This window comes from Leptonychotes weddellii, chromosome 4, assembly GCF_054177405.1.
Source record: "Leptonychotes weddellii isolate Sample4059 chromosome 4, ASM5417740v2, whole genome shotgun sequence".
Lineage (NCBI taxonomy): Eukaryota > Metazoa > Chordata > Mammalia > Carnivora > Phocidae > Leptonychotes > Leptonychotes weddellii.
Genome location: NC_138372.1, coordinates 76,692,267 through 76,714,871, shown reverse-complemented (window position 1 = coordinate 76,714,871; position 22,605 = coordinate 76,692,267). Strand labels below are relative to the sequence as shown.

The 22,605-nt window shown below is 41.3% G+C and overlaps 1 protein-coding gene across 3 annotated transcripts in view; it reads left to right on the top strand.

Moving 5' to 3' along the window:
* Positions 1-3,608: 3,608 nt before the first annotated feature.
* The window catches only part of PLPPR5 (phospholipid phosphatase related 5), a 120,776-nt gene continuing 101,779 nt past the window's right edge, over positions 3,609-22,605 (top strand). For 2 of the 3 annotated variants that reach the window (XM_081818845.1, XM_081818842.1), the window contains exon 1: positions 4,671-4,947. In XM_081818845.1, the coding sequence (XP_081674971.1) occupies positions 4,711-4,947 (237 nt within the window). In that variant the 5' untranslated portion in view covers positions 4,671-4,710. Of the gene's footprint in view, positions 4,079-4,670; positions 4,948-22,605 lie in introns of those variants that run through there. The other variant, XM_081818843.1, reaches the window with a different exon arrangement.

The window sequence follows — 22,605 nt, the reverse complement described above, 5'->3', positions numbered from 1 at the left end:
CTTTTGTAGTTCAATAATTATTAGAATGAATTACCAGATGCCTTTACTTATTCTGAAAGCAATTACCTGGCCTATTAAAAAAAATCTCTTTCCAAATCTATTCCCATTAGATCTTCCACCAATCTATATGTTAATATTTAAAGTTCCTCATTAGTACAAAGTCATCTAACTTTTCACACTCATGAATCTCCTCAAACATCTGCAGCTCAAGTTTAGCATTATGAGCATTTTTTTTGTTGTCTTTGTCATTGATTTTGTCATTGCTGTTGTCAAGGAGGACTCTATTCTTTTGGAGATGCTTCCCTAGTTTGTCTTGTGTAAAGTCTTCTGAATCCTTCATACCTCACCATCTCAGCTATGCATTGAAAGTAATGTTATTTTTTCTGTTTTGGCACCGTGGAATGAGAAGAGTTCAGGAAAATGCCCTGGCTTACCTCTGAGTTACGTGAAACACATGGAAACCCAACGCTTAGCATTCTGTGTCTTCATTAGTCCTTGGAAATGCTCAGCCATCTTGCCAAAACCATTCTGTCTATAAACTAATGAGGGCCAAATCCTTGGATGTTAATGGAAAAATCTCAGTCTGCCTCTCTTGCTAGTCACAGATTTATTGTACAGAACCCAATTGGTAATAATCTTGAGGAGCTAGGTACATCTCCAGTTCCCTTCCAGCAAGCACCTTAGATTTTCTAAGTTAAAGAAGGACACATTCATTTACCTAACTATCTACAGTCAATGCTTGGCTTTCCAAGGACGATTCATTCAGTTGGTCTTTGCATTGTTATCAGCATAAACATCCACCCCAAATTTTTGTACATTTGTCTTCTGTTTGTGGATGAAAAAGTTATAAACCATATAGACAAGGACAACAACTTCACATGCTGGTCTAGCACCTTACTAGTTCTTATCAGAACATTAGTGTTGAAGTGGGAAGATGAGAGATATTGGAATGGATAAATGACTCCCCTCAAGATTTGTCTCAGTATTTATCATGGTTCATGTTTTATGGGTGAAGAAACAGAGTGAGATCAGAGTGGTTGTTAGGACATGGGCAAATAAATATAATATGAAACACTGGAAGTTGGAAAATAGAAGTTATAAATGCCATATTTTTTGACCTGGATTATCCACCTTGGTTGGAGCTGAATAGGAAGAATTTGCAGGGCAGGACAATGTTTTCAGAAAGACTGACTGCTATAATATATTTGAAAGCACAATGAGGTGCCTAAGAATTAAATTAAATTAAGAATTTAGGCAAGGATTCCAAAGGATTAACTATGAGCAGGGCTGTTGTTAATCTAGAAACAGTGGAAAGGTAAATTAAAAATTGAGGTAGGATTCCCAAGGGCTCTTTGAAGTTGAAAAGATGTATTTTGGAAAAGAATTAGCTTAAATAATTTATAAGAAAATAAAGTGAAAAAACATGCTAAACCAGTACCTTCTTTGGGCTAGGTACTTTACATGGTCTCATTTAATTGTCAAAATAAGCCCGGAGACGGGAAATTGGAGGGAGAGATGAACCATGAGAGACTATGGACTCTGAGAGACAAACTGAGGGTTTTAGAGAGGAGGGGGGTGGGGCGATGGGTTAGCCAGGTGATAGGTATTAAGGAGGGCACGTACTGCATGGAGCACTGGGTGTTATACGAAAACAATGAAGCGTGGATCACCACATCAAAAACTAATGATGTATTGTATGGTGACTAACATAACATAATAAAATAAAATTTAAAAAAAAAGCACGGAGGTAAGAAAAATTAGTTCATTTTGTCCCCCCAAAAAGCTCAGACTCAGGAAACTAAAGTAACCAGCCCAAGGGCACATAGCTCATGCTTTTTCATCCATTTCACATCATTTCTATGAATAACCAATCTGTTCAAATATTCATGGAAGTTGAACTTAATGTTGGTATCCTTATAATGTGAGTTAAGATTCCGTATTAACTTTGAATTTCAGCATTGGATCATTAATCAACCATGAATCAGTCAATAACACTATTTGACTGTCCATGTCTAATGTGGACAAATGATGGGGATGTTGTGGAAAATAATATTTTATTCCCGAGATGGATAGCATCTGAAAAAGAAGACAGAATGTGCATAAACCTATAGGAAAATGTATACACCTATAGAAATATGGATACACCCAGAATCATTTTGTAAGCCAAAAATTAGAAGGAGGTGACTGGTGATAAATGTTGGAGTGACCTGAGTTAAGGTAGTATAGATATGTTTATGTCTACAAGTCAAATTTTATAACATTTAAACATGATATAGGTGTTCACTATGTGCCAGACATAATTGAGCATCATTAATCCTCCTATCAACCTTGTAAAGTAGGTACTAATATTATCCTGATTTTACTGGTGATGAAACTGAAGCAGAAAAAATCAAGCATCTCGGCTAGGTTTCCAGAGCTGGTAAGTGGCAGAGCTGGGATTTGAACTGAAGTAATATGAGAACTGCTGCTCTTACATTAACCTTCTACCTTCAATGTTGGTATGTCATGTAAGTAGGCAGTCTATGTTTACCTTAGGATATAAAGATTATGATTCCCTAGTCCCTGACATACATCTTATATGTGAGCATACTTCACCATTGTTCTTAGAGGAGTAAATTCATTAATTTATTCAACAGATATTTACTGAATACCTACAATGTGGCATACACGGCTTATGCTGGGGACAGAACAGTGAACAGGACAGACAAGGACCCTGCTTTGTCACACTCACAGTACTAGGCACTCAATACATGTTAACAATGCAGTACATGCATTTTAATCTCAAAAGTAATGTATGTTTTCATTGGCTTGTATCGATTACCTACATCACTCTCCTTAATCTAAAATTACCCTTAAAATCTACCCTTAAAAATTAAGACCATTTTTCCAAAAATTCTATTAATTAGAAAGGTTTGGAAGATTCCTATGTACGGCCAGAAGAGCAGTTTAAACACTCTTACAGTCTTAAAATGATTCTCTGAATGGGGCTTTAAATCATGTACCTTTGTAGTAGTTACATTTTCATAATATGGTAAGCCACTCTTGTCCATTAAGGAAACGCTTCCTCCCACTGCCCCAAATTGCTTATCATACATGTTGTTCTGTGTCTTTTATCTAGTAAGTAGTAATTAAATGATATTTAATAACATGTGGTGGATAAGGTAACCCTCATTAAAGGCAATTCACACTGCCATTGCTTCTGCCAAATACCAATCAGTTGCCAAATTTAAACGGCCTTATTAGCCTACCAATGTTGCTTTTTCCTGATGATAAAGACCCACCTCTAAAAATCAAGTACAACCCACTCAAATGAATGAATATTCCAGAAACCTGCTAAAGTAATCTACATTTTAATGAGACAGGAAGGGCTCTAGGAATATTTTCATCCCCTTGTCTCTAACATAACGCTTCCTTACCTGCTCTCAAGAGTGGAGGATGTGAGAGCAGTGTCAGGTTCTGCTAAGGTCCTCCCCCACCTCCACCCCCACCCCAAGTTTGCTGCCTAAGCTTGCACGCAGGGACCCACGTGGCATCACGAAATGGGTTCTTTACATATATGCAGCTACTTACAGAGCTATGCACACGCGTGTATGCCTATGTAGGGGTGTGCTTCGTCCGCGTGTGGTGTGAGCCCACGTTGGTCTCCCTCTCCTTTCACCTGACCTGGGGGAATCCCGGCAGTTCCCCAGAACTCGGGGAATAGCGAGATGAGGCAAATAGCCCTTTTCCCTTCCCTTGTGGCAGGCACCGCTGGGTGCCAGGAATCTGCAATGCCTCCTCTCACAAGCAGCTTAAGGGACTGACTGAAGATGAGCAAGTGGAGAATACATGAAGGAGGAAGGGGCCATGGTACAAAAGATGATGCTTCTGGAGCTACTGAACTATGATTGTGTTTCTACATACAAAGCCCTAGGAAGCTAGAGGGGAGGCAGAGAAACTCTGAATCTAAAATGCTCTGACATTATTTTTCTAACAGTGCCTAGAAACCACCGCTTGGCGTGTGTCCTGCGCGGGGTTAAGGAATCCAAGGGAGCGCCGGCTGAAACTCGCAGCGCGGCATCCGGCACTTTGAGCTTCGGTGGGGTTTGCGCTCCGAAGACGCGTCCACGCATCATTTTCCCAGGCGTTGTGCGGGTTTCTTAAACAGCCCAGCCGCTGCCTCAGAAAGGAGTTTCTAGAAGCTCCTTCTCTGCTGCCTCCCCCCCCCCCCCGCTTTTTCGGTTTTTACCCCCGCGAGGAGCTTCTCGAGCTCCACTGCGTCCGCCCTCCGAGGGGCACAGGTGCCGCTGTCCCGGCTTCTGCCGCCTGGTCCGCCGACGCCGCCTCCTCCGGGCGGGCCCGGGGAGCTTCACCAGGCGCTGCTGCAACGCGAACGGTCTCTTGCTGGGTGCTGCGGCCGCTGCCGGTCGCCCGGGACTCCCCGCCCTCCCGCGCGACCCCGCGCCCGGGCGGGCGGCGCTTGCGGCGGGCGGGGGGCGGGGAGGGGAGCGGGGGCTCGTCTGGGGGTAGCCGCCTCCTCTGCAGCCTGCTGGCGCCTCGAAACCCGGACCTGCCTCCGCCTCTTCCTCCAGCGACTCCATCCCTCCTCCCGCGCCTCGTCGTCCCGCCGCCCCCGCCACCGCCGCGCCCCCGGTGGCTGCCTCGGCGGACCCGGGAGGGGGCCCGCCGCGTCCGCCGCCCGCTCGGCTCGGCCCGGCCCGGGAGGCGTGCATGCCCCTGCTGCCCGCGGCGCTCACCAGCAGCATGCTCTATTTCCAGATGGTGATCATGGCAGGGACGGTGATGCTGGCGTACTACTTCGAGTACACCGACACGTTCACCGTGAACGTGCAGGGCTTCTTCTGCCACGACAGCGCCTACCGCAAGCCCTACCCGGGCCCGGAGGACAGCAGCGCAGTGCCCCCCGTGCTCCTCTACTCGCTGGCCGCCGGGGTCCCCGTGCTCGTGGTAAGCCCGGGGGTGCCCGCCCTCGCATCGGACTCCCTTCGGTCGCCCCTCACCTTCAGGGTGGAGGCCCCGCTGAGGGTCGGGGTGCGGCGGCTTTGCCTTCTAAGTTCCTCCAAGTTGTGGGCAGCCCCTTCCCCAGAGGACATTCTTCTAGGGCGCATCAGGGGTGGGTGCGAAGGAAGCCCGCATTTCTCCCCCACATGCCGCCCCCGCAACCCCCCTGCTGTGGCTGCAGCGTTAGGGTGATGGGGAGGAGGATGGGAGGGATGGGGGCTGTGGGAGGTGATGGGTGGGGGCTGTGGGAGGTGATGGGTGGGGGTCGGGGCCGGGGAGGAGGTGAGCCCTTGGATGAATTTTTACTTCATCCACTCAGTGGCCTTGCTCCGCCGGCCGCCGGCTTTCTGCGACTGGAAGCTGAGCAGCAGCGGGCCGGCGAGGAGAGGGCATCAGTCCCAGGGGTGTGGAAGGGACGGACTCCTGCTTCCCGAGTCCCGGCGCGTATTCCCGTTTTACCACCGCCTTCCCTTTCAGATGAAAGTGCCGGGGGGACTAAGCTGACCAGGGAACAAATATCTTAAAAAAAAAAATTGAAAACTGCTAAATGAAGAGGCTCCGACAGCAGTGCTCGCTGAAGAGCAGGAGCTGTGTCCAAATGACAAGATTCATTTAAAGGCTGCTCCACTCTCTGGGCAGCTGAAGTCCTTTTCTCTGATAGCCTCGCTTAGAATGCCTTGTGGATTTATGGACTCTGTGTGTGTGCGTGTGTGTATACAGGCGCACGCACACACGTACACACAGATATACATATGTAATTACTAGGATGGTGATCACATAATAATTTACATATGTGAATATGGTGCAAAGTTATTGGTAAGAAAATTGGTGGTGTTTCTTCAGAAAACGTTATGGTTCCTCTGTTATTGTCAGAGTATTGGAGGTATCCTTCCAATGGTGCGGCTTCTCTCTTTCAACTCTCAACAGATAACAAATAGGAAATTAGGAAATGAAGAGGAAAGGGAAAAGGAAGTTTTATTTCAGTGGTTGAATGTGTAAATTTCAACAAATGAATGTTGAGAACATCAGTGGTATCTACTGGGTTTGGATATTCATGTTTATTTTGATTTTAGGGGAAATGATTTCATATTTTTCCAAATAATGAGAGGTTCCTAACACACATAATGGAATTCTACCAAGGAACTTCTTGGTAACTTCAAAGTAACTTCGTTTATCACAGGTACCATGATAGTTGACTTTGAGTTCAGCTCCAGTATACTGGTTTGAAAAGTGTTAGACCTTGCACCAGAAAATGTTTTGTTTTTTAATATTGCAATTTGCGAAAAATCCACCTTCGAGTTTGTGTTCTCTCTCTTCCATTTGAGAAGCTGATAGAGGAAAGAAAATTTAGTGATTTGGGGGAATTGTTTTTCCTTTCTGCAGATGGGTTTTCAGGCACATGTTTTCTGGGAGACTGAATAGCTCAGAGATTTTTCTGGGATTTTTTGTTTTTAAAGAAAAAAGTCTGTCACTTTCAGGTCACTGGTTTGGCTACAACCATAATCAATAATGTCTGTAACTTATCCCTTGGTAATTACCATTCTGTGTCTTATTTAAATGAGGTAGCACCTTTCAGATCCTAACCATCAATCCATGGTGGCAGGTGCCAGTTAGAGACGAGAACATATTGGCCCTAAGATGTTGATTATTTCCCACTTAGAAGGAGAACGGGAATCAGTCATTATTGAGTGCCTACTCTGCTGGGCACACGAGCCATAACTGCATTTATTCTCAGAGCATTCCTCTCCAGATGACATTTAAAGACACTGAGGATCAGATAATAAAATGGAAACACCTGAAAATAAAAATGGGTGGGTATGATGTTTGTATGCCCATAGGACTGATGCCAAATGCCATGCTACTTCTACTACTTCCAAAGAACACGTTCTCTGGGAGAGGACGAGAGATGGCTAATGCAGCAGTCATCCAGAATAAAAATTGAGGGTTTTTTAAAGGGAGGATCTGACTTGCTTTCCATGTTTTGACATTCAGTTCTTTAGTTGCAAGGCAAAGAATTTGGGGGGTCCATCTAAAGAGAAGGAAGTGTTGGATCTTAAAGGCTAGCAGCGCTGCTGGCCCTTTTCCCCCCTTCTGCTTTTCCAAATAGTACACTCTCACAGTGGGAGAGGTTGAGAACAGTAATGGCCTCTCTGCCTTTCCGTTCTTCTCAAGAACACTGGCTTAGCACAGTCACTTGACATGAAAATAATATTATTAGTAATAATAACACTAGTCGTGCCCATCATTTGTTGAATTATATACCTTATACCCGTCTACCGTTTGCATTATCTATGAAAGCAATTGTTATTATTGTCACCTAATATTTGCAAAAACTGAGGCTTACAAAGATAAAGTAACTTTCCCAAGGTCTAGGGCTAAAAATGTTAGGCTCAGAATTTTAACCCTACTTTGTCAAATTCCCAAGCAGAAGTCTTTTCTATTATAACATACAAATGCAGTTTAGTAATAAGTTATTCTTCTAAATAAATGCCTCAGACAGTCTCTTTCCCCATCTCTTACACTTCTTAGACTGTAGTGATAAAGGTTCTTCATGTTGTATATTTTTTAACCTTCAAAAGTCATTTTTAAGTCTTCAGATTAATTTGAAAACTAGCTCTCCTCACTACCACAAGCTGTGGTTTTGTTTCATACTTGCTAAATTCATTTATCTAGAAATCAGACGCAATATATCTTTTCAGTTTTATCACTTTTATGTAGTGTTGATTTGGAGCCCAGGTTTGGAATCTAACAAATTTGGATTCAGATCCAAAGTACATCCTGCTGCTATGTTAACAGTTGGGAACTCTACTTGCTGTGTAACCTTGAACAACTTATTTAAGCTTGTTAAGCCGCATTTTCCTAAGTCACAGGATTTTGTATATTCAATTAGATATAATACATAAATGTCATCCTTGGCCCATAGTGGATATTCTATAAGAGATAAGAGGTCAGTAAATCATTAGCATTATTAATGAAATGATAATTCAGTAAATATTTATTGAATTCCTGTGTTGTAAGCACGACATCAGACAGAGTAGAGGTTATAAAGGAAACTTCAGAAATAAACCAAATTCCTGAGGCTTTTACCGCCTAATTTGGGAAATTAGGTAAATATGCCAAGGTTGTAATATAAATCACCATAATAGAAGAAGTGTGCACGCACACACACACACACACACACACATACCACAAAGACCTCTGGTGGTTCAGAAGAGGACAAGCTTGTTTTTTATTTGGAGGGGTGAGGAAAGACTTCACGTAGAAAATGGTGGCATTTGAGATGTGACTTGAAGAAGAGGCTGGAATGGAGTTTGAGTCAGGACACCACAGAAACAGCTACACGGACAGCCACTTGATAACAGAAAATGAAGGTTGTACTCTTGAAACAGCAAGTGGTTTGTCTTGTTTCTAAGAGTGGCGTGTGGGGAACACAGAGGGTATACGGCGAAGAGGAAGCCTCGGGTCTCCATGATGAGTCCTGGAATGCCAGGCTGAAAGATTTTCTCAATTTGTTTGGAACTGACTGGGGACATTGCCTGGTGGGTGGTGTTTTAGGACATTTTGGGGACAGTAGTATAGGGCTCTTCTATTATTAAAATGCCTATATAAGAATTTTAAACTCTTTATCTTCAAGTTTATCTTGTGTTGTGAAATATTACTTTGTGTTTGCAGAAAATGCCTGTAACTTGGGCTCATTTACAAAGATGACATGTTTTATAAGCTCCTTGAAAACGTCCTGTTCAGTGTCATCTGTATAGCATTTGCCAAAGCACCACATACATAATTTATAGATATAAATTTAATTAGCAATCTTTGATTTTTCATCGATTAAAAGAACTGGTGATGAGAATGCTTTCTGCGCCCCAAATTTGGATACAGTGGCCACGAGCAGCTATTGTTCCTTAGATCATTAAGCAACACAGGTGATTTGAAGAAGACCAGAGCTAGAACATTCATCTTCATAGAGCCAGAACCAAGGCAGAGAAAACCCGCAGTGAACAGGGCAGATTCGAGTGTTAGGGAACATCTGTGATTCTTTATGTCTACATCCTCAGGAAAGTCCCTCTGGACTCTGAGACTCTGAGGGATGCAGCTGCTGCTGTTGTCCCAAGGGTGTGGAGTCACTCATTGTGGCAGGGGTAGATGATGACACAAAGACATCTCATGTCTAGAGCTCCATCTTGTTAGATCAAAGTGTCTGAAGCTTTCCCATAGACCTCTTCTGTGAACCTCACCCTGAGTGCTCGCTCCTATTTCTACTCCTGGGACACATGCCTGTGGCATGGTGAGGAGAAGCACAGATATGCGTGTCAGACAAGCCTGGATTCTTACCTGCATTTCTCTCACTTACTCTACGTGTGACCTTGGGCTACATTTTCTTATTCATAAACTGGTGATAAAAATGCCTACCTCTTGAGAGGCAGTGCATCTAGAGGTTAAGATCACAGACTCTGGAGTCTGGGTTTGAAAGCCCAGATCTGCCACTTTCCCACTGTGGGAACCTGAGCCAGTCTTTCTATGCTTCAGTTTCTTCCACAGTAAAATGGAGATAATATGAGTATTGGCCTCACAAGATTATGATGAGTACGAGATGGGTTCACATATGTGTCTGAGGAGTGCCCAGCTAAATATGTGTTAGCTACCAGTAGTCCTCCCAGGTTGGGATGATTAATCAAGATAATCTATTTAAGGCACCTAGCAAAGTGCATTTGTCAGTGGATTCCAGGGCTGATAAAATACTAGAGGTGGACAGAGGCCACCTAGTTCAATGCACTCGCCCACAAAATTGGGGACTCTGAATAGCAAGAATAGCAAAAATCGGAACTCTATTATTGGCATCACGTCACCTCTGATGACTCCTCTATATTTTCAAGTAGGCCAACACTAGCTAGTATTTCCTATGCAGCAGACACTGTGTTAGATACGTTTCATGCATTACTTCATTGAACGCTCACCATGGTGGTACTTTCTTTAAGCATAAGTGCTATCATTAAATGCACTGATAGATGGGAAATACGATGTTTAGTGAGATTGTGTGTCAGACTTGTATCAAATTATTTAAATCCATTAACTAATTTTTACCTTCAGCTTATGAAGGAAATTTGGACGTGAAGAGCTTGGAGTGCCAGCCAGGGGTCCCACGTTGCCAGTGCGAGAATCGTCAAAGCTTGTGCCGCTAGTTCTTCTGTTCTGCACCTTGATCCTAACCTATTAAGCAGATCTTTCCAGATTTTTGGTCATAGTGATTCAGTACTAGAGGAATCAAAATTTTCTCAAATCTTTTAGCCTCCATTTCAGTTTTTCTGGTTTGACCAGAAGCTTCATGTTCCAGTGTAGATAATGGTTTCAGTGTGTAGTGTAGGAGATTGTTTTGTTTCCTGTTAAGATTGAAATGTTGTGAAGAGGTGGGTGGCAGCAGAAGGGATTAAAAGATATTTCTGGGGGCGCCTGGGTGGCTCAGTTGGTTGGGTGACTGCCTTCGGCTCAGGTCATGATCCTGGAGTTCCGGGATCGAGTCCCGCATTGGGCTCCCTGATCGGCGGGGAGTCTGCTGCTCCCTCTGACCCTCCGCCCTCTCATGTGCTCTCTCTCTCTCATTCTCTCTCTCAAATAAATAAATAAAATCTTTAAAAAAAAAAGATATTTCTGTTATTCTGATGGGAAGCCATGGTTCTTATCTCTGTGGCATACCCTCATACAGTGCTGCAGGCAGCCGCATTCAAGTGCAACCACCCTCCGGTTCTAGATCTGCACATGATAGTGGGGGGGGCCTCTATTACTAAGGCATGTTTCTTAAAGTGGGACCTAGCACTAAATTTGGGGTGCAGTGAACACACTGAAATTGTGTATAAATACTGTATGTATGTACACACATACACACACGCACACATTTTTCTGGTAAGAGCCTCCATAGCTTTATTGGATTGTCAGAGATATCCAAGATTCCCTAAAAGTTAGAACCACACTATGTCCTCATGTCTCTTAGGACCTTGTTTCACTTAGATAGTCTCATTCATATTCATTCATTCATTTTTTCCCTCCCTCCCTACATTCCATTTTGTCTTTCTTTTTCCAGAGATCCCCTCCACTTTGCATACTGGTAAGGAGATGGTGATGCTGAGGGGAAAGCAGGGGCTGGTCTGAAAAGCAGCTAGCGTTCCTCTGCTTCTCCTTCTCTCTCTTCCCTTCTTCCTCTGCCTCTCCTCCTCCCCATCCCTTTCTCTCCTTTTATCTTCCTGTGTTCTTTGTCCCCTCCAACCCTTATCACTCGGTTATCCCTGTGCTTTTCTGAGCCAGTTACATTATCTGAAAAATGTGGACTGACTTCTTTCTACTTTTCTGAGTTGTTGTGAGAATCAAATAGGTGAGAATATACTTTGGAGACAATATGAAGAGAACATAATGCGAGCAGATTACGTGGGTTATATACCCAGCTGGTCATTGGAGATGGTTATGACCGCTCACAGTATGACTACCTCCTTTGTAGAGTTTGAAACAAAATAATGTTTCCAAGGAGCAATATTGATACCATCTGTTAAGTATGCACTGTATCTTATTAATTTTTAAATTTGCATTGTTCCAAAAAGACATTATTTGTAAGAGTTTTAAGTGATGATAATGCACCTACTATATACTAGGTACAATGCCAGAATTTGTATAATGAGTAAGGCATATGCACTGCCCTTCAAGAGTTCAGTCATTATGCATGAAGTTATAGCTGCAAACCTTCGTTTTCTTGTCTGTAAGATTGAGGCAGTGATACTTAACATGATACCTTATAAGAATTAAATATAAACATACATTAAGTACTCAAAAACTGATAGCTGCTCTTTTAACATAAATGCCAATGATATTTGTTGATAGTGCCCAGTGAAATGACATCAGGTGTACGTAGTCATTTCTGTGGAACGAATGAGGCAAACCATCTACTTTTCACTTGAACCCTTGCATATAGTATATGCAGTAACACATCTAGGGAGCTTTAGCTCTTCGCTCCAGCTGGTAAATGACACATCTAGGATCTGAATCTATTACTTCAAGTCCCGTGCTCTGTTGGCTGCATGCAGTTTCCCACTAATTTGATTCCCAACATAAAATGGTGGCATTCCTGGAAGACAGAGGTGAATTAAAGCATATTGATTATGTTTCAGTGTGCTGTTTACAGTATCCGTATGCTTGTTAATGTATAGGCTCAGTTACAACCAGACATGACAAGGGGATGTTCAAAGACGGGTCCAAAGACAAAACTTCATTGGCTTTTAGAACCAGTGGAATGGCCAATAGAACAGCTCAGCATTTCCATTCATCAAGTTGAGAGGCAAGTTCTGATCTCAGAGATCTTAACCGATAGTTAGGAGGATCCTTTTAACAGACTTTGGAAAATCATAAAGGATATCATTTAGATGGAAGATATTTTAAAATATGTGAAATGGAGTTCTATATTCAGTACTATTTAAACTATTTCTGAGAATGCCACTTTTCACTCAGCAGGCTGGTTATTTTTTTAGTCTTATTATGACAGATGTAGTTTGAAAATCACTGACAGTAAAACCACCATTTGTTGTTGTTGTTGTGAAAAACAGAATCTGAAAGATTTTTTTTCCAGACCAGGTGCATTTAGAACTCTAAAGGCAGTCTTTTGGTGGACACTTCTCAGTGAGTGAACGTGTATATGTGTGTGTGTGTAGTATACATAGATATCTGTATATACAAATATTCTAACCTCTATAATGCTCCCCCATTATCCATCCCCCCCAAAAAAAACCAATTTTCTGGAACATTCTGCTATAGCTGTTCAAACTTAGCACTAACTCCTCTGAGGAAATCTCTTGGACTTCCAAGTTTTTCTCTTCTAGGACTCCTTAGCCTCTTTAACAAATTGTGGTATTAAAATAACCTTATATTGTGCTTTATGTTGTATTTATTTTTATTCCTATTTCCATCACTAGACTTGAGCATCCCAAAGTCAGGGTATTGTAATCTGACTAAAACTGATTTCATCATACCCAACTATTCAGTTATTTTCAGTAGATAAGTTATACAGGCACCAACTAAGTTTGTGATGATGAGGTTATAATGACCAAATTCTGATGAACATGCAGTTACTTAATAACCATTCATTAAAACAGGCAAAAAAGTCCATATGCCCTGTTCTGTAAGCTCAGTGAACTGGCAGCTCTTTGTCCTTTGAGGTGTTTAAGTGTATGAAAGGTTCATCACAGACAAGGTGGGATTCTGTGCCCTTGCACTGACATGCTTCATGCAGAATTCCTCCTAAACCAATGGCTGGACCTGGGATCCACTGAGAACAAGTCATTGGGGTATAGGTTACAGACCTCACTGGAGTCTTACGGTTTATTCATTCAAGGATGGAAAGTATCTCCAAATTATTTTAGTCAATCCACATAGCTTGAAGATATTTAATTTCACCAATAAAGATTCTATTTTTAGCATTCATCATGCTAATTGAAAGTCATTACTTTCATCAATAAAAAATTACTTTTATATCCATAATGCAAATAAATCAGTTATTAATTAACATACCGATAGCAAAAAGACTTGTAGCAGCCTCTTTGGATTGGGCATTTCCTGATAAAATGCCAGTGACTTCCCAAGACTTCCTTCCTCCCTGCCTTCCTCATTCCTTCTTTTCCTGAGCAAATATTCATTGAGCACCTCCCACCATTGAAAATAAGGCTCCAAGAGGATTTACAGCAAGCCTTGACTTGCTGTAAATTCCCAAACCAGGATTAAACCCATCTTTCCCTTCTTCAAATCTTTCAGAGCAGCATCATGAAATCAAAGACTTATGAAATCATAGGTCAGTTAAATACAAATGTATTCCTGACATATCGACGTATTACCAAAATAACTTGTGGCATTTCCTGTGTACGGGAAGCAAGATTTGTGTTGATAGAACCAAAACCTTATTCTGAGTAAATTGTGTATTGTATTTCTCGTGTGATGATCCCCTTTTTTTCAAAGAGTGCTTTCAGTAGTGCCAGCAAAAACTGTACTTTTCTATCAAGATTTTTTTATTGAGATTTCAGATTTAGCTTTTTCTCACACTGGGGTGCACAGAAGCACTTTTCACACTGAGAAGCATCTTATATTTCCAGAGATCTCATCAAAGCAGAATGCCAAGATTTCACAGACACCAAAATTGAGCAGTCTTGGATAGAGATAGTGCACCTGGAACCTCATCTTGTAATTTAAAATGAATTCCTGACATTTCCAATTAAAAAACAAAATAATATCGTTGGGTTGGTGATAATGACCTCTTCCTTCACACGTGCCTTTGAAGTGTTGGGTTCACTCAAGTACTAAACTGAATGAAGAGACTTAGTCAAAACTACGTGGCAACCCTTTTGGTCTTTCACAGAGAGACTTTTGTTTCTTCTTCTCTCTGGCTCCTAATCACATGATTACTTGGGGTTCCCTTTTTATTTCTCCTGGGGCTAAGTCTAGAATACAGATACAGGAATCCAGTAGACACTGTATTCAAGCCACACTATTAGGCTTTTTCTGCCATTCAATTTTTGGAAAAGTTGTGAATCCCATGTTAGAAGATTCTTCTTTGTAGCTGGGATGTGTTAGTCATGAAAGCAGCCTTAGAAATCATTTAGTTTCACCTGTTGATTTTCAAATGAATGGCCAGAGAGACTAAGTGACTTGCCCAAGGCCATGTAACTAATGAGGAATGACACAAACAGCTGTCATATGTGGGCATTGAGTATATGTCTGGCATTGCGCTATTTACTCGTATTGACAAATTGAATCCTCCCGTCATTGGAGACACAATTGTTATCTGAATTTACGGATGAGGACACTGAGGCACAAAGGTGTTAAGCAAGTAGCCCATAACCCCACAGCAAGAAAGTTGACATACCTCAGCAGAATAGCAGATACATGCTTTAACACAGGGATGGTCCTTGTCCCCTTACCAAATTTTATGCCATACTCCTGCTGGGGCTAAGACCACCTGCAGGGAATTGCTCTCCATAGCACTATTAGTTGGGAGAAAGAGACGAAGAGTATGTGATTATTATGGTAGCTTTTTCCTTGTGGCTTTTATACTGTTGACCGAAAAGATTCCACTGAATATTATATTTACAATTGGCACTGTCTGTGATAGTGAAGAGGTAGTGGCAAATAAGGAAAAAGAACATTTAATTCTCAAATTGTTTGGTTCTATGATGTCTTTTATGCTTCTAACATCAAATCTTTTCAGACAAAAAGTAAAACTACATTTGAAACTTGCCACAAGTGGATGTAACTAAAACCTACCCATTTTTGATGCACAGATTCCAAATTCTTATAGTGTGATTTTAACATAACACAATATAATATAATTATAACACTATACATAATTAACATATAGCATATCTACTACACCCAAGGCAGAGTCATTATGTTAAGCTTGGCAACTAGTTAGAGGCATGGAAGAAATAGTAGTGTGTGTGTGCGTGTGTGTGAGTGTGTCAAGGAAAAGCATAGACATTTATATATTTGCATATTTTGAAGTCGTTTGTTTTTTTGAAGGGACTTAGGGATACTCGTAAAATGATTGGAGAAATTTTTGGTGCAATCCTATAGCGCCATTTTCTGTGAAACAGCAGTGACTTGAGAAATCAGTTTTCTGCTATGCTGTGCTTTATGTTATTTTCTCTACTCTTCATTTCCATCTGCTTAAATATTTTCTAGTCTTTACTTTAAGCAACTCCAATCTCACCTCTTTCATAACTCCTCCTTCAATGCTTCTAGTCGACAGTGATCTACCTGGCCTTTAAAATCCTTTTTGAATAATAGTCTGTCCTCTTATATACTTTCCATAAAAGTGTAGTTGCAGGTGTGGGATGGGGAGCTGGAGAGACAGCGAGACCAAATAAAAGGAACAGTAGTAATAATGTATTATTGTGTGGAAATAGTGAATGCTTTTGGTGGGATTGGTAATAGATTGTGTATATGCAGGTTTTATGATGATTTGAAATTAAGAGGAGTGAGAGATTGGAGAAGGAAGGGAGAAAGGAAGGGGGGAGGGAGGGTGGGAGAAAGAGAGAGTAAGAAAGGAAGGGAGGGAGGGAGAAAGGAAGGGAGGGAGGGAGGAAGGAAGGAAGGAAGAAAGGGAGGGAGGGAGAAAAGAAGGAAGGGAGAAAGGAAGGGAGAGGGAGGGTGGGAGAAAGAGTAAGAAAGGAAGGGAGGGAGGGAGGAAGGAAGGAAGGAAGGAAAGAAGGAAGGAAGGAAGGAAGGAAGGAAGGAAGGAAGGAAGGAAGGAAGGAAGGAAGGAAGGAAGGAAGGAAGGAGAGTGACTCACTGGCCTGACAGGTAGTGAGCTTTCCTCATTGCTCTGCTGCTTACTGCCTTTGAGACCTTGAGAAAATCAAGTAGCTTTCCAGCCTCTGTGTCATTATATGTCTGGTTTGGAAGGGTTTGAACACTACCTGGGGCAGGAAACTGACTGACTCATGGCTCCTCAGATAGTCTTTTATGTGTGTGAAACAAGTGTCACTATTAGGACACTTTACCTTACAATGAAATAAAGTCTGTCTCTCTGAGTTGTCTGCTCCCAGGCCTCTCACCATTTGAAGCCATATAGAACACCCTAGTTGGTCTCCCAATATATGGTGTTATTTTTTGGTTCTTTGACTCCTTTTTTTTTGAGACTTAAAATTTTCCTATTCACATGGCATGGATTTGAGTCCATTTTGCCATTCTGGCTCTCACGTCTGACCTTGGTTGAGATGTGCTGTTTTTATAGCATGGCACCAGCCCTGAATGATGTGTTCCCAGTGTACTTTCACCCCTGGCAAATACATCAGAAGTTCTGCATACTGTTTTCTTTAATGCATTAGCTTTGGGGTCACTATAAAGCCTCCTTGTGGTTATCTCATCTGTGAAGGGAGTAGGTTAAACTTCTCTTCGAGTGGGCAAAAACACTGCTCGATGATGTGCACCATCTCCCTCCCATGACCACAGTAGACATCGCTAAGAGATTGTGGCATTTTCTTTCCAACTGAGACTTATCTGGGTTTTCTTTTTTTGTTGTTTTTTAATATTATGCAGCCATCAAAAAAATGATCTGGGTTTTCAAGCACTGTGGCAGAACTACAGGCAACATCTTCTAATTGGATTTGCTGTCTTGCAATCAGATGACTGTTAAAATGCTTCCAGTTGTATGTCACATATATGATGTAGTATACTACACATTCATGTCTTGTAGTTGATTACATATAAATATTTTGGCCATCAAAAGATTATAAATTCAACAGATTTGTCTTGTATATTATAAAATCAGTGAATATGTCTTGTATATTTTTGCCTCTTGCTCACCACATAATGCCTAATATAATGCCTTTCAAATGGTAGGTATAAGTAATTATTAATGTATTTTAAGAAAACACAATTGGAGAAGCAGAAATTAAAATTATTTGGGGTACCCATTCCTAGATACTTATGTTATAAAGTCCAAAGTATTTTTCCAAATCCCAATTCTTTTTTTTTTCTTTTAAAGATTTTATTTATTTATTTGACAGAGAGAGACACAGCGAGGGAGGGAACACAAGCAGGGGGAGCGGGAGAGGGAGAAGCAGGCTTCCCGCAGAGCAGGGAGCCTGACGTGGGGCTCGATCCCAGGACCCCGGGACCATGACCTGAGCCGAAGGCAGACGCTTAACGACTGAGCCACCCAGGCGCCCCCCCAATCCCAATTCTTAATGTTTTAGTTTAGTTACCACTCATCCCTAATTTCAGATATTTTCCCCATGTACATTCATTTTTTTAAAAATGTAATCAAAGTTATCTAAAATATAGTTCAAAATATTTACTTCAAATGGAGAATATTTCAAACACCTATCATTTTGTTTTAAAAATCTTTAACATCATCGTACTTTGGTTCTGTAACCACTATTTTCCCCATGTCTTTAATTGTCCATAGCACAAACTTTTATAACTTTAAATTGTCACTCTGTAAGCGTTTCTGTAGCATATGCTCTTTCTTCATCAGGTTCTTCATATTCTATATTTCAATACTTTCCCCTCTATTTTTTTAGAATGAATTAGTGGATTTAAAGAGCACATCATCTTCCATTCTGTTTTATAAATTAAATAGCTAATACATTCTACATCGGAAGTTCATCTACTTGGTAAATCAGAAAACTTTTTTTGATATTCTGATATAGGATTCAGCTAGCTGGCAGAATTCTTTTTCTTTTTTTTTTTTAAGATTTTATTTATTTATTTGCGAGAGAGAGAGCATGAGTGGGGGTAGGAACAGAGGGAGAGGGACGAGCAGACTCCACCCTGAGCGTGGAGCCCAACAGGGCTCTATGTGGGCAGGGCTCGATTTCAGAACCCTGAGATCCTGACTGAGCCAAAATCAAGACTTGGACACCCAACCAACTGAGCCACCGTGGTGCCCTGCTGGCAGAGTTTCTAAATGAAATAAGTCATGATTTCATAGTAACTCAGATCTCTGAATCACACTCTGTACATTTTCATTAGTAATCCTAAATTAAGAGTTGGAACATTTGACTCAATACATGGAACTGTTTTTGAGAAGAGTTTGTTTCCTGAGAGAGTCATAAAAATTAGTGGTACTTTAGAAAATGACATTAATGAGTAAAGAAAGATTTAATGCTGCTTGGGCAGGGAAATCACTTACAACTTCAATTAACTTTAAAAAGAACCAGGAAATGAAATTAGGATTTTATTGTTTATGGATACTTTTCATTGAAATTCAGGATTTCCCAGTTAGAGCGAAAAATCAGCCAAGTGCAAATTAGCTCCTCACCTTATCCAATGGGTGCAAATGAAATAACCTGCTAGCAATCACACTGAAGTACAATGATCTGGTATTCAGTAATTCGTTCCTTCATTTATCCGTTAAAAAACAGTTAATTCTCCCTGGACAAAGCTTTGCATGTGTAATAGGCTCTACATATTCAAAGATGGAAGAAAGGATCCCTGTCCTCAAGGAAGTCAAAGTTCAGTGTCAGTGAAAAGTTAAAATGTACTAATCCTGAAAACAGGCCTGGGAGAGGAAGATACAAGGAATGATGAGAGAGATTTCGGAAAGGAAGTGACCTTAGCTGGTCAGGGATGTGAGGGGAGGGCAAAAGCATATATATGCAAAATCATTTAGGCTGGAGAAACCTTCTTAGGTTGAAGGCACTCCAAGAATGTCCGTAATGGAAAGGTGTATAGCACAGAAGTAATTAGGTTCAGAACATAAGGACGCATGGTAGAAAATACATTAAAATAATATGCAGGGATTCCCAGCATGAAGAGGTAAACCTTTGATACGCATTCTAATCTCCTAGCCTCATTATGTCTGTCTGCAAAATGGGACATCTAAATCTGCCTGTCTTACAAGTAATCCTGTTTATGTGACTGATTTTAATTTAGTAAACTAAAAGAAAAACATTAGAATATTGTTTCAGAATTTTAAGGAAACTAGGGAAATAGTCATCACATCGATCTTGGCTGCCAAGTGTGTTCCAGACTGTCTACATTTTCTTACTTTAAAATAAAAATACTGCTGTGAAACAAACTTTTAATTAGATAGTTACTAAGAAGATAACCCCTCTGACACACAAATTACATGATTTTCAATCACTATTTGCAACATGGACAATGCTAAAAGATCAATATTAGTACAGTATGAAAGCTTATGTTGATATACACAATTAAAACTTAAATTGGCAAGGATATTTTTGTTAACCATTGCTATGTTTTGCTTCTATAATTAAGACATCTTGACTTGTATTTTCTAAATTACGTAACAGGTGTGCTCACCTATGTAGTAAATATCTTTAATCTCCTCATTTTAAATTGGAAGTTAATGTGAAATAGATACATTTCTATGTTGCTCTAGAAATTTGAGGGCATGGTATTCCAGTTCTTTTAGAAAGCGGGGATTGAAATTTATGTGAAACCGAACAGTACTATTCTTGGTAGGTGAAATTCATATTTTCCAGTTTATGGTATTAAGGATTAAATGTTCTTGATTTTCTTGCAAGACGCTCTATCCTTCTAAATTTAGTCATCTAATTAAGATTTCCATTCATGGGAAGTGACTTTAAAGAACACATAAGACAGGCTTTTATACAAATAAGCTTTGATTGGATTAATTGGATTTGCATAAATTTTATGATGTGAATATGCTAGTGTCTTGGCTTCATTTTCTTAGAAGGGAAAACTTAAAGGAATCAGAAAGAGGAAACACATGAAAGGTTGCAAAGGAAGCATGTAAAAGCAGTCAGGTTAATGGCATGGCAAGAACAAACGATAAGGAGCTGAAGCAGTCCAAGCTTTAGCAATATATAAACGGCCAAGCCCGGAAAAGCTGAGCCTAGGAAAAAAGAGATGGGAGATTCAGACAGATCACAAGATTGGAGTGTTTTTTTTCCCCCAGAAGATGAGTAGCCTTTGCACCTGATATGGATTTGATGACAGGAACTAGGGGGCTGGTGGTACATTTTGGACTGAGAAGGCCAAGGTGAGGATGGCAGCTTGGATGGGCAGGCATTCTTCTGGCAAGTAGCTCTCCTAGAGGGTCAGCTGGTCATCAGAGGCCAGTGCTGTCCCAAGGTTACCGAAGAGATGGTAGCCTGGAACTGGGACACTGAGAAGTAGGGCAGCGCAGGGCCATATTTAAGAAGCAAAGATGCGGTGTGGTTTCATGGAAGTACACATGAGTAAGACAGGGTGGACTGGTCAGAACAGGCAAATCCGGGATTTGGGGGGAGGCCGAGGGACAGAACAGGGTGCTAAGATGGCGGCCCCCACGCACAGTCCACAATCCTGGGGGTTAGCAGCCCACATCAAGATCCCCAGCAGCCAAGACCAGGAACACTTCCCAGCAAACGGCCATCAGAGCTCCGAAACCGATTCTGAGCAGAGTCTAAGCAACAGATACAGGGTAATGGAATTAAGAAAGCATTGGTGTGGAACCAAACTTTAAACCTTACTGCTGCTAGTGCAGAAGTGATCTGCAGAACATTCATTCTGATATTCATGCATTCATTAATAATAATGTGACATCAACAATAGCAACAACATGACCCCATACATTTGTGTAAACTCTGTCGTTCACAGAATGGCTCACAATAAGCATGCAACATGGATATTGTAATCATGTTGAGATGATAAAACCCAGGCTCAGGAAAATTAGATTTGCTCACAGTCTTGCAGCCAAAACAGTGGCAGAGCTTAGATTAGAACATGTCCCTGGTGTTTTGAACTGTTGTTTGTAAACTACTTTGCCGTGAATAAAGACAAGGGCAACCTGTGTGAAAATAATGAGGACTCTGCTGACCTCAGGAGGTTTACACTCTAGTCAAGGATCGAGGCTCATGCAGAAGTAAACTTAACATTTCAAAAACTGGTCCCAGGACTAGGATTTAGGAGGCACTCAGTCACTGTTTGATGTATTAATGAACATCTAGTGAAATGTTGTGGTGGCTTAGCAAAGAAAATAATCAGTTTGGGGCGCCTGGGCGGCTCAGTTGGTTAAGCGTCTGCCTTGGGCTCAAGTCATGATCCCAGGGTCCTGGGATCGAGTCCTGTGTGGGGTTCCCTGCTCAGCGGGGAGTCTGCTTCTCCCTGTCCCTCTGCCTGCCACTCCCTCTGTTTGTGCTCAAATAAATAAATAAAATCTTTTTGAAAAAGAGAGAGAAAAGAATCGGTGTGGACTTAAGCTATGGAGAAGGCTTCTCTGGGAACATGGCATTTTAGCTACTCAGTGACAGGATGCTTCCACTAGGGATAGGTATGTTTGGATTTGGTTAGAAGGGAAAGAGAACTAATATTTATTGAGATAGATTTAGAACCAACCTTTACTTGGGTTTGGATCCTGGATCTACTACTGACTTGTGTAATACAGGGCCAGTTACTTGATCTTGTTGATTCTCAGCCTTCTTGTTGTAGGTGCTCATTGTAAAGAAGCTAGTGCTGGGGCACCTGGGTGGCTCAGTCGTTAAGCGTCTGACTTCGGCTCAGGTCATGATCTTAGGGTCCTGGGATCGAGCCCCGAATTGAGCCCCGCATCGGGCTCCCTGCTCTGCGGGAAGCCTGCTTCTCCCTCTCCCACTCCCCCTGCTTGTGTTCCCTCTCTTGCTGTGTCTCTGTCAAATAAATAAATAAAATCTTTAAAAAAAAAGAAAAAAGAAAAGAAGTTAGTGCTTTTGCACATGTTAATGTCGGGAGAGGCTAATTTAATTTTCAAAACCGTTCTATCATTTTGTATTACCATCACCCTTTTGCGAAAGAAAAAACTGAGACTCAAAAAACTCAAAAGTAATTTGCATAAAGTTAAGTAATTTGAAACCAGAAGGGTCTTCTTGGTTCTAAAACCCATTCTTTTTCTACCACCCTCCAGTGACACGCTAGTGATGTACTGAGGGGATCCAGGAGGAGTTTTTCTTCTATTTGTCCCTTTGATTGCATAAGGAGTTTGTAGAAGGACAGAGTTAGGAACAAGTGAAGAGAGCAGTAACTTATGTGTAATTGGAACAAGTCTGAATGCAACAATGAACCATCACTGATGGAGCAAAGGAACTTAGGGGATGAGATAAAAATCCTGTAAGAACATCAAATAGCTGAGAT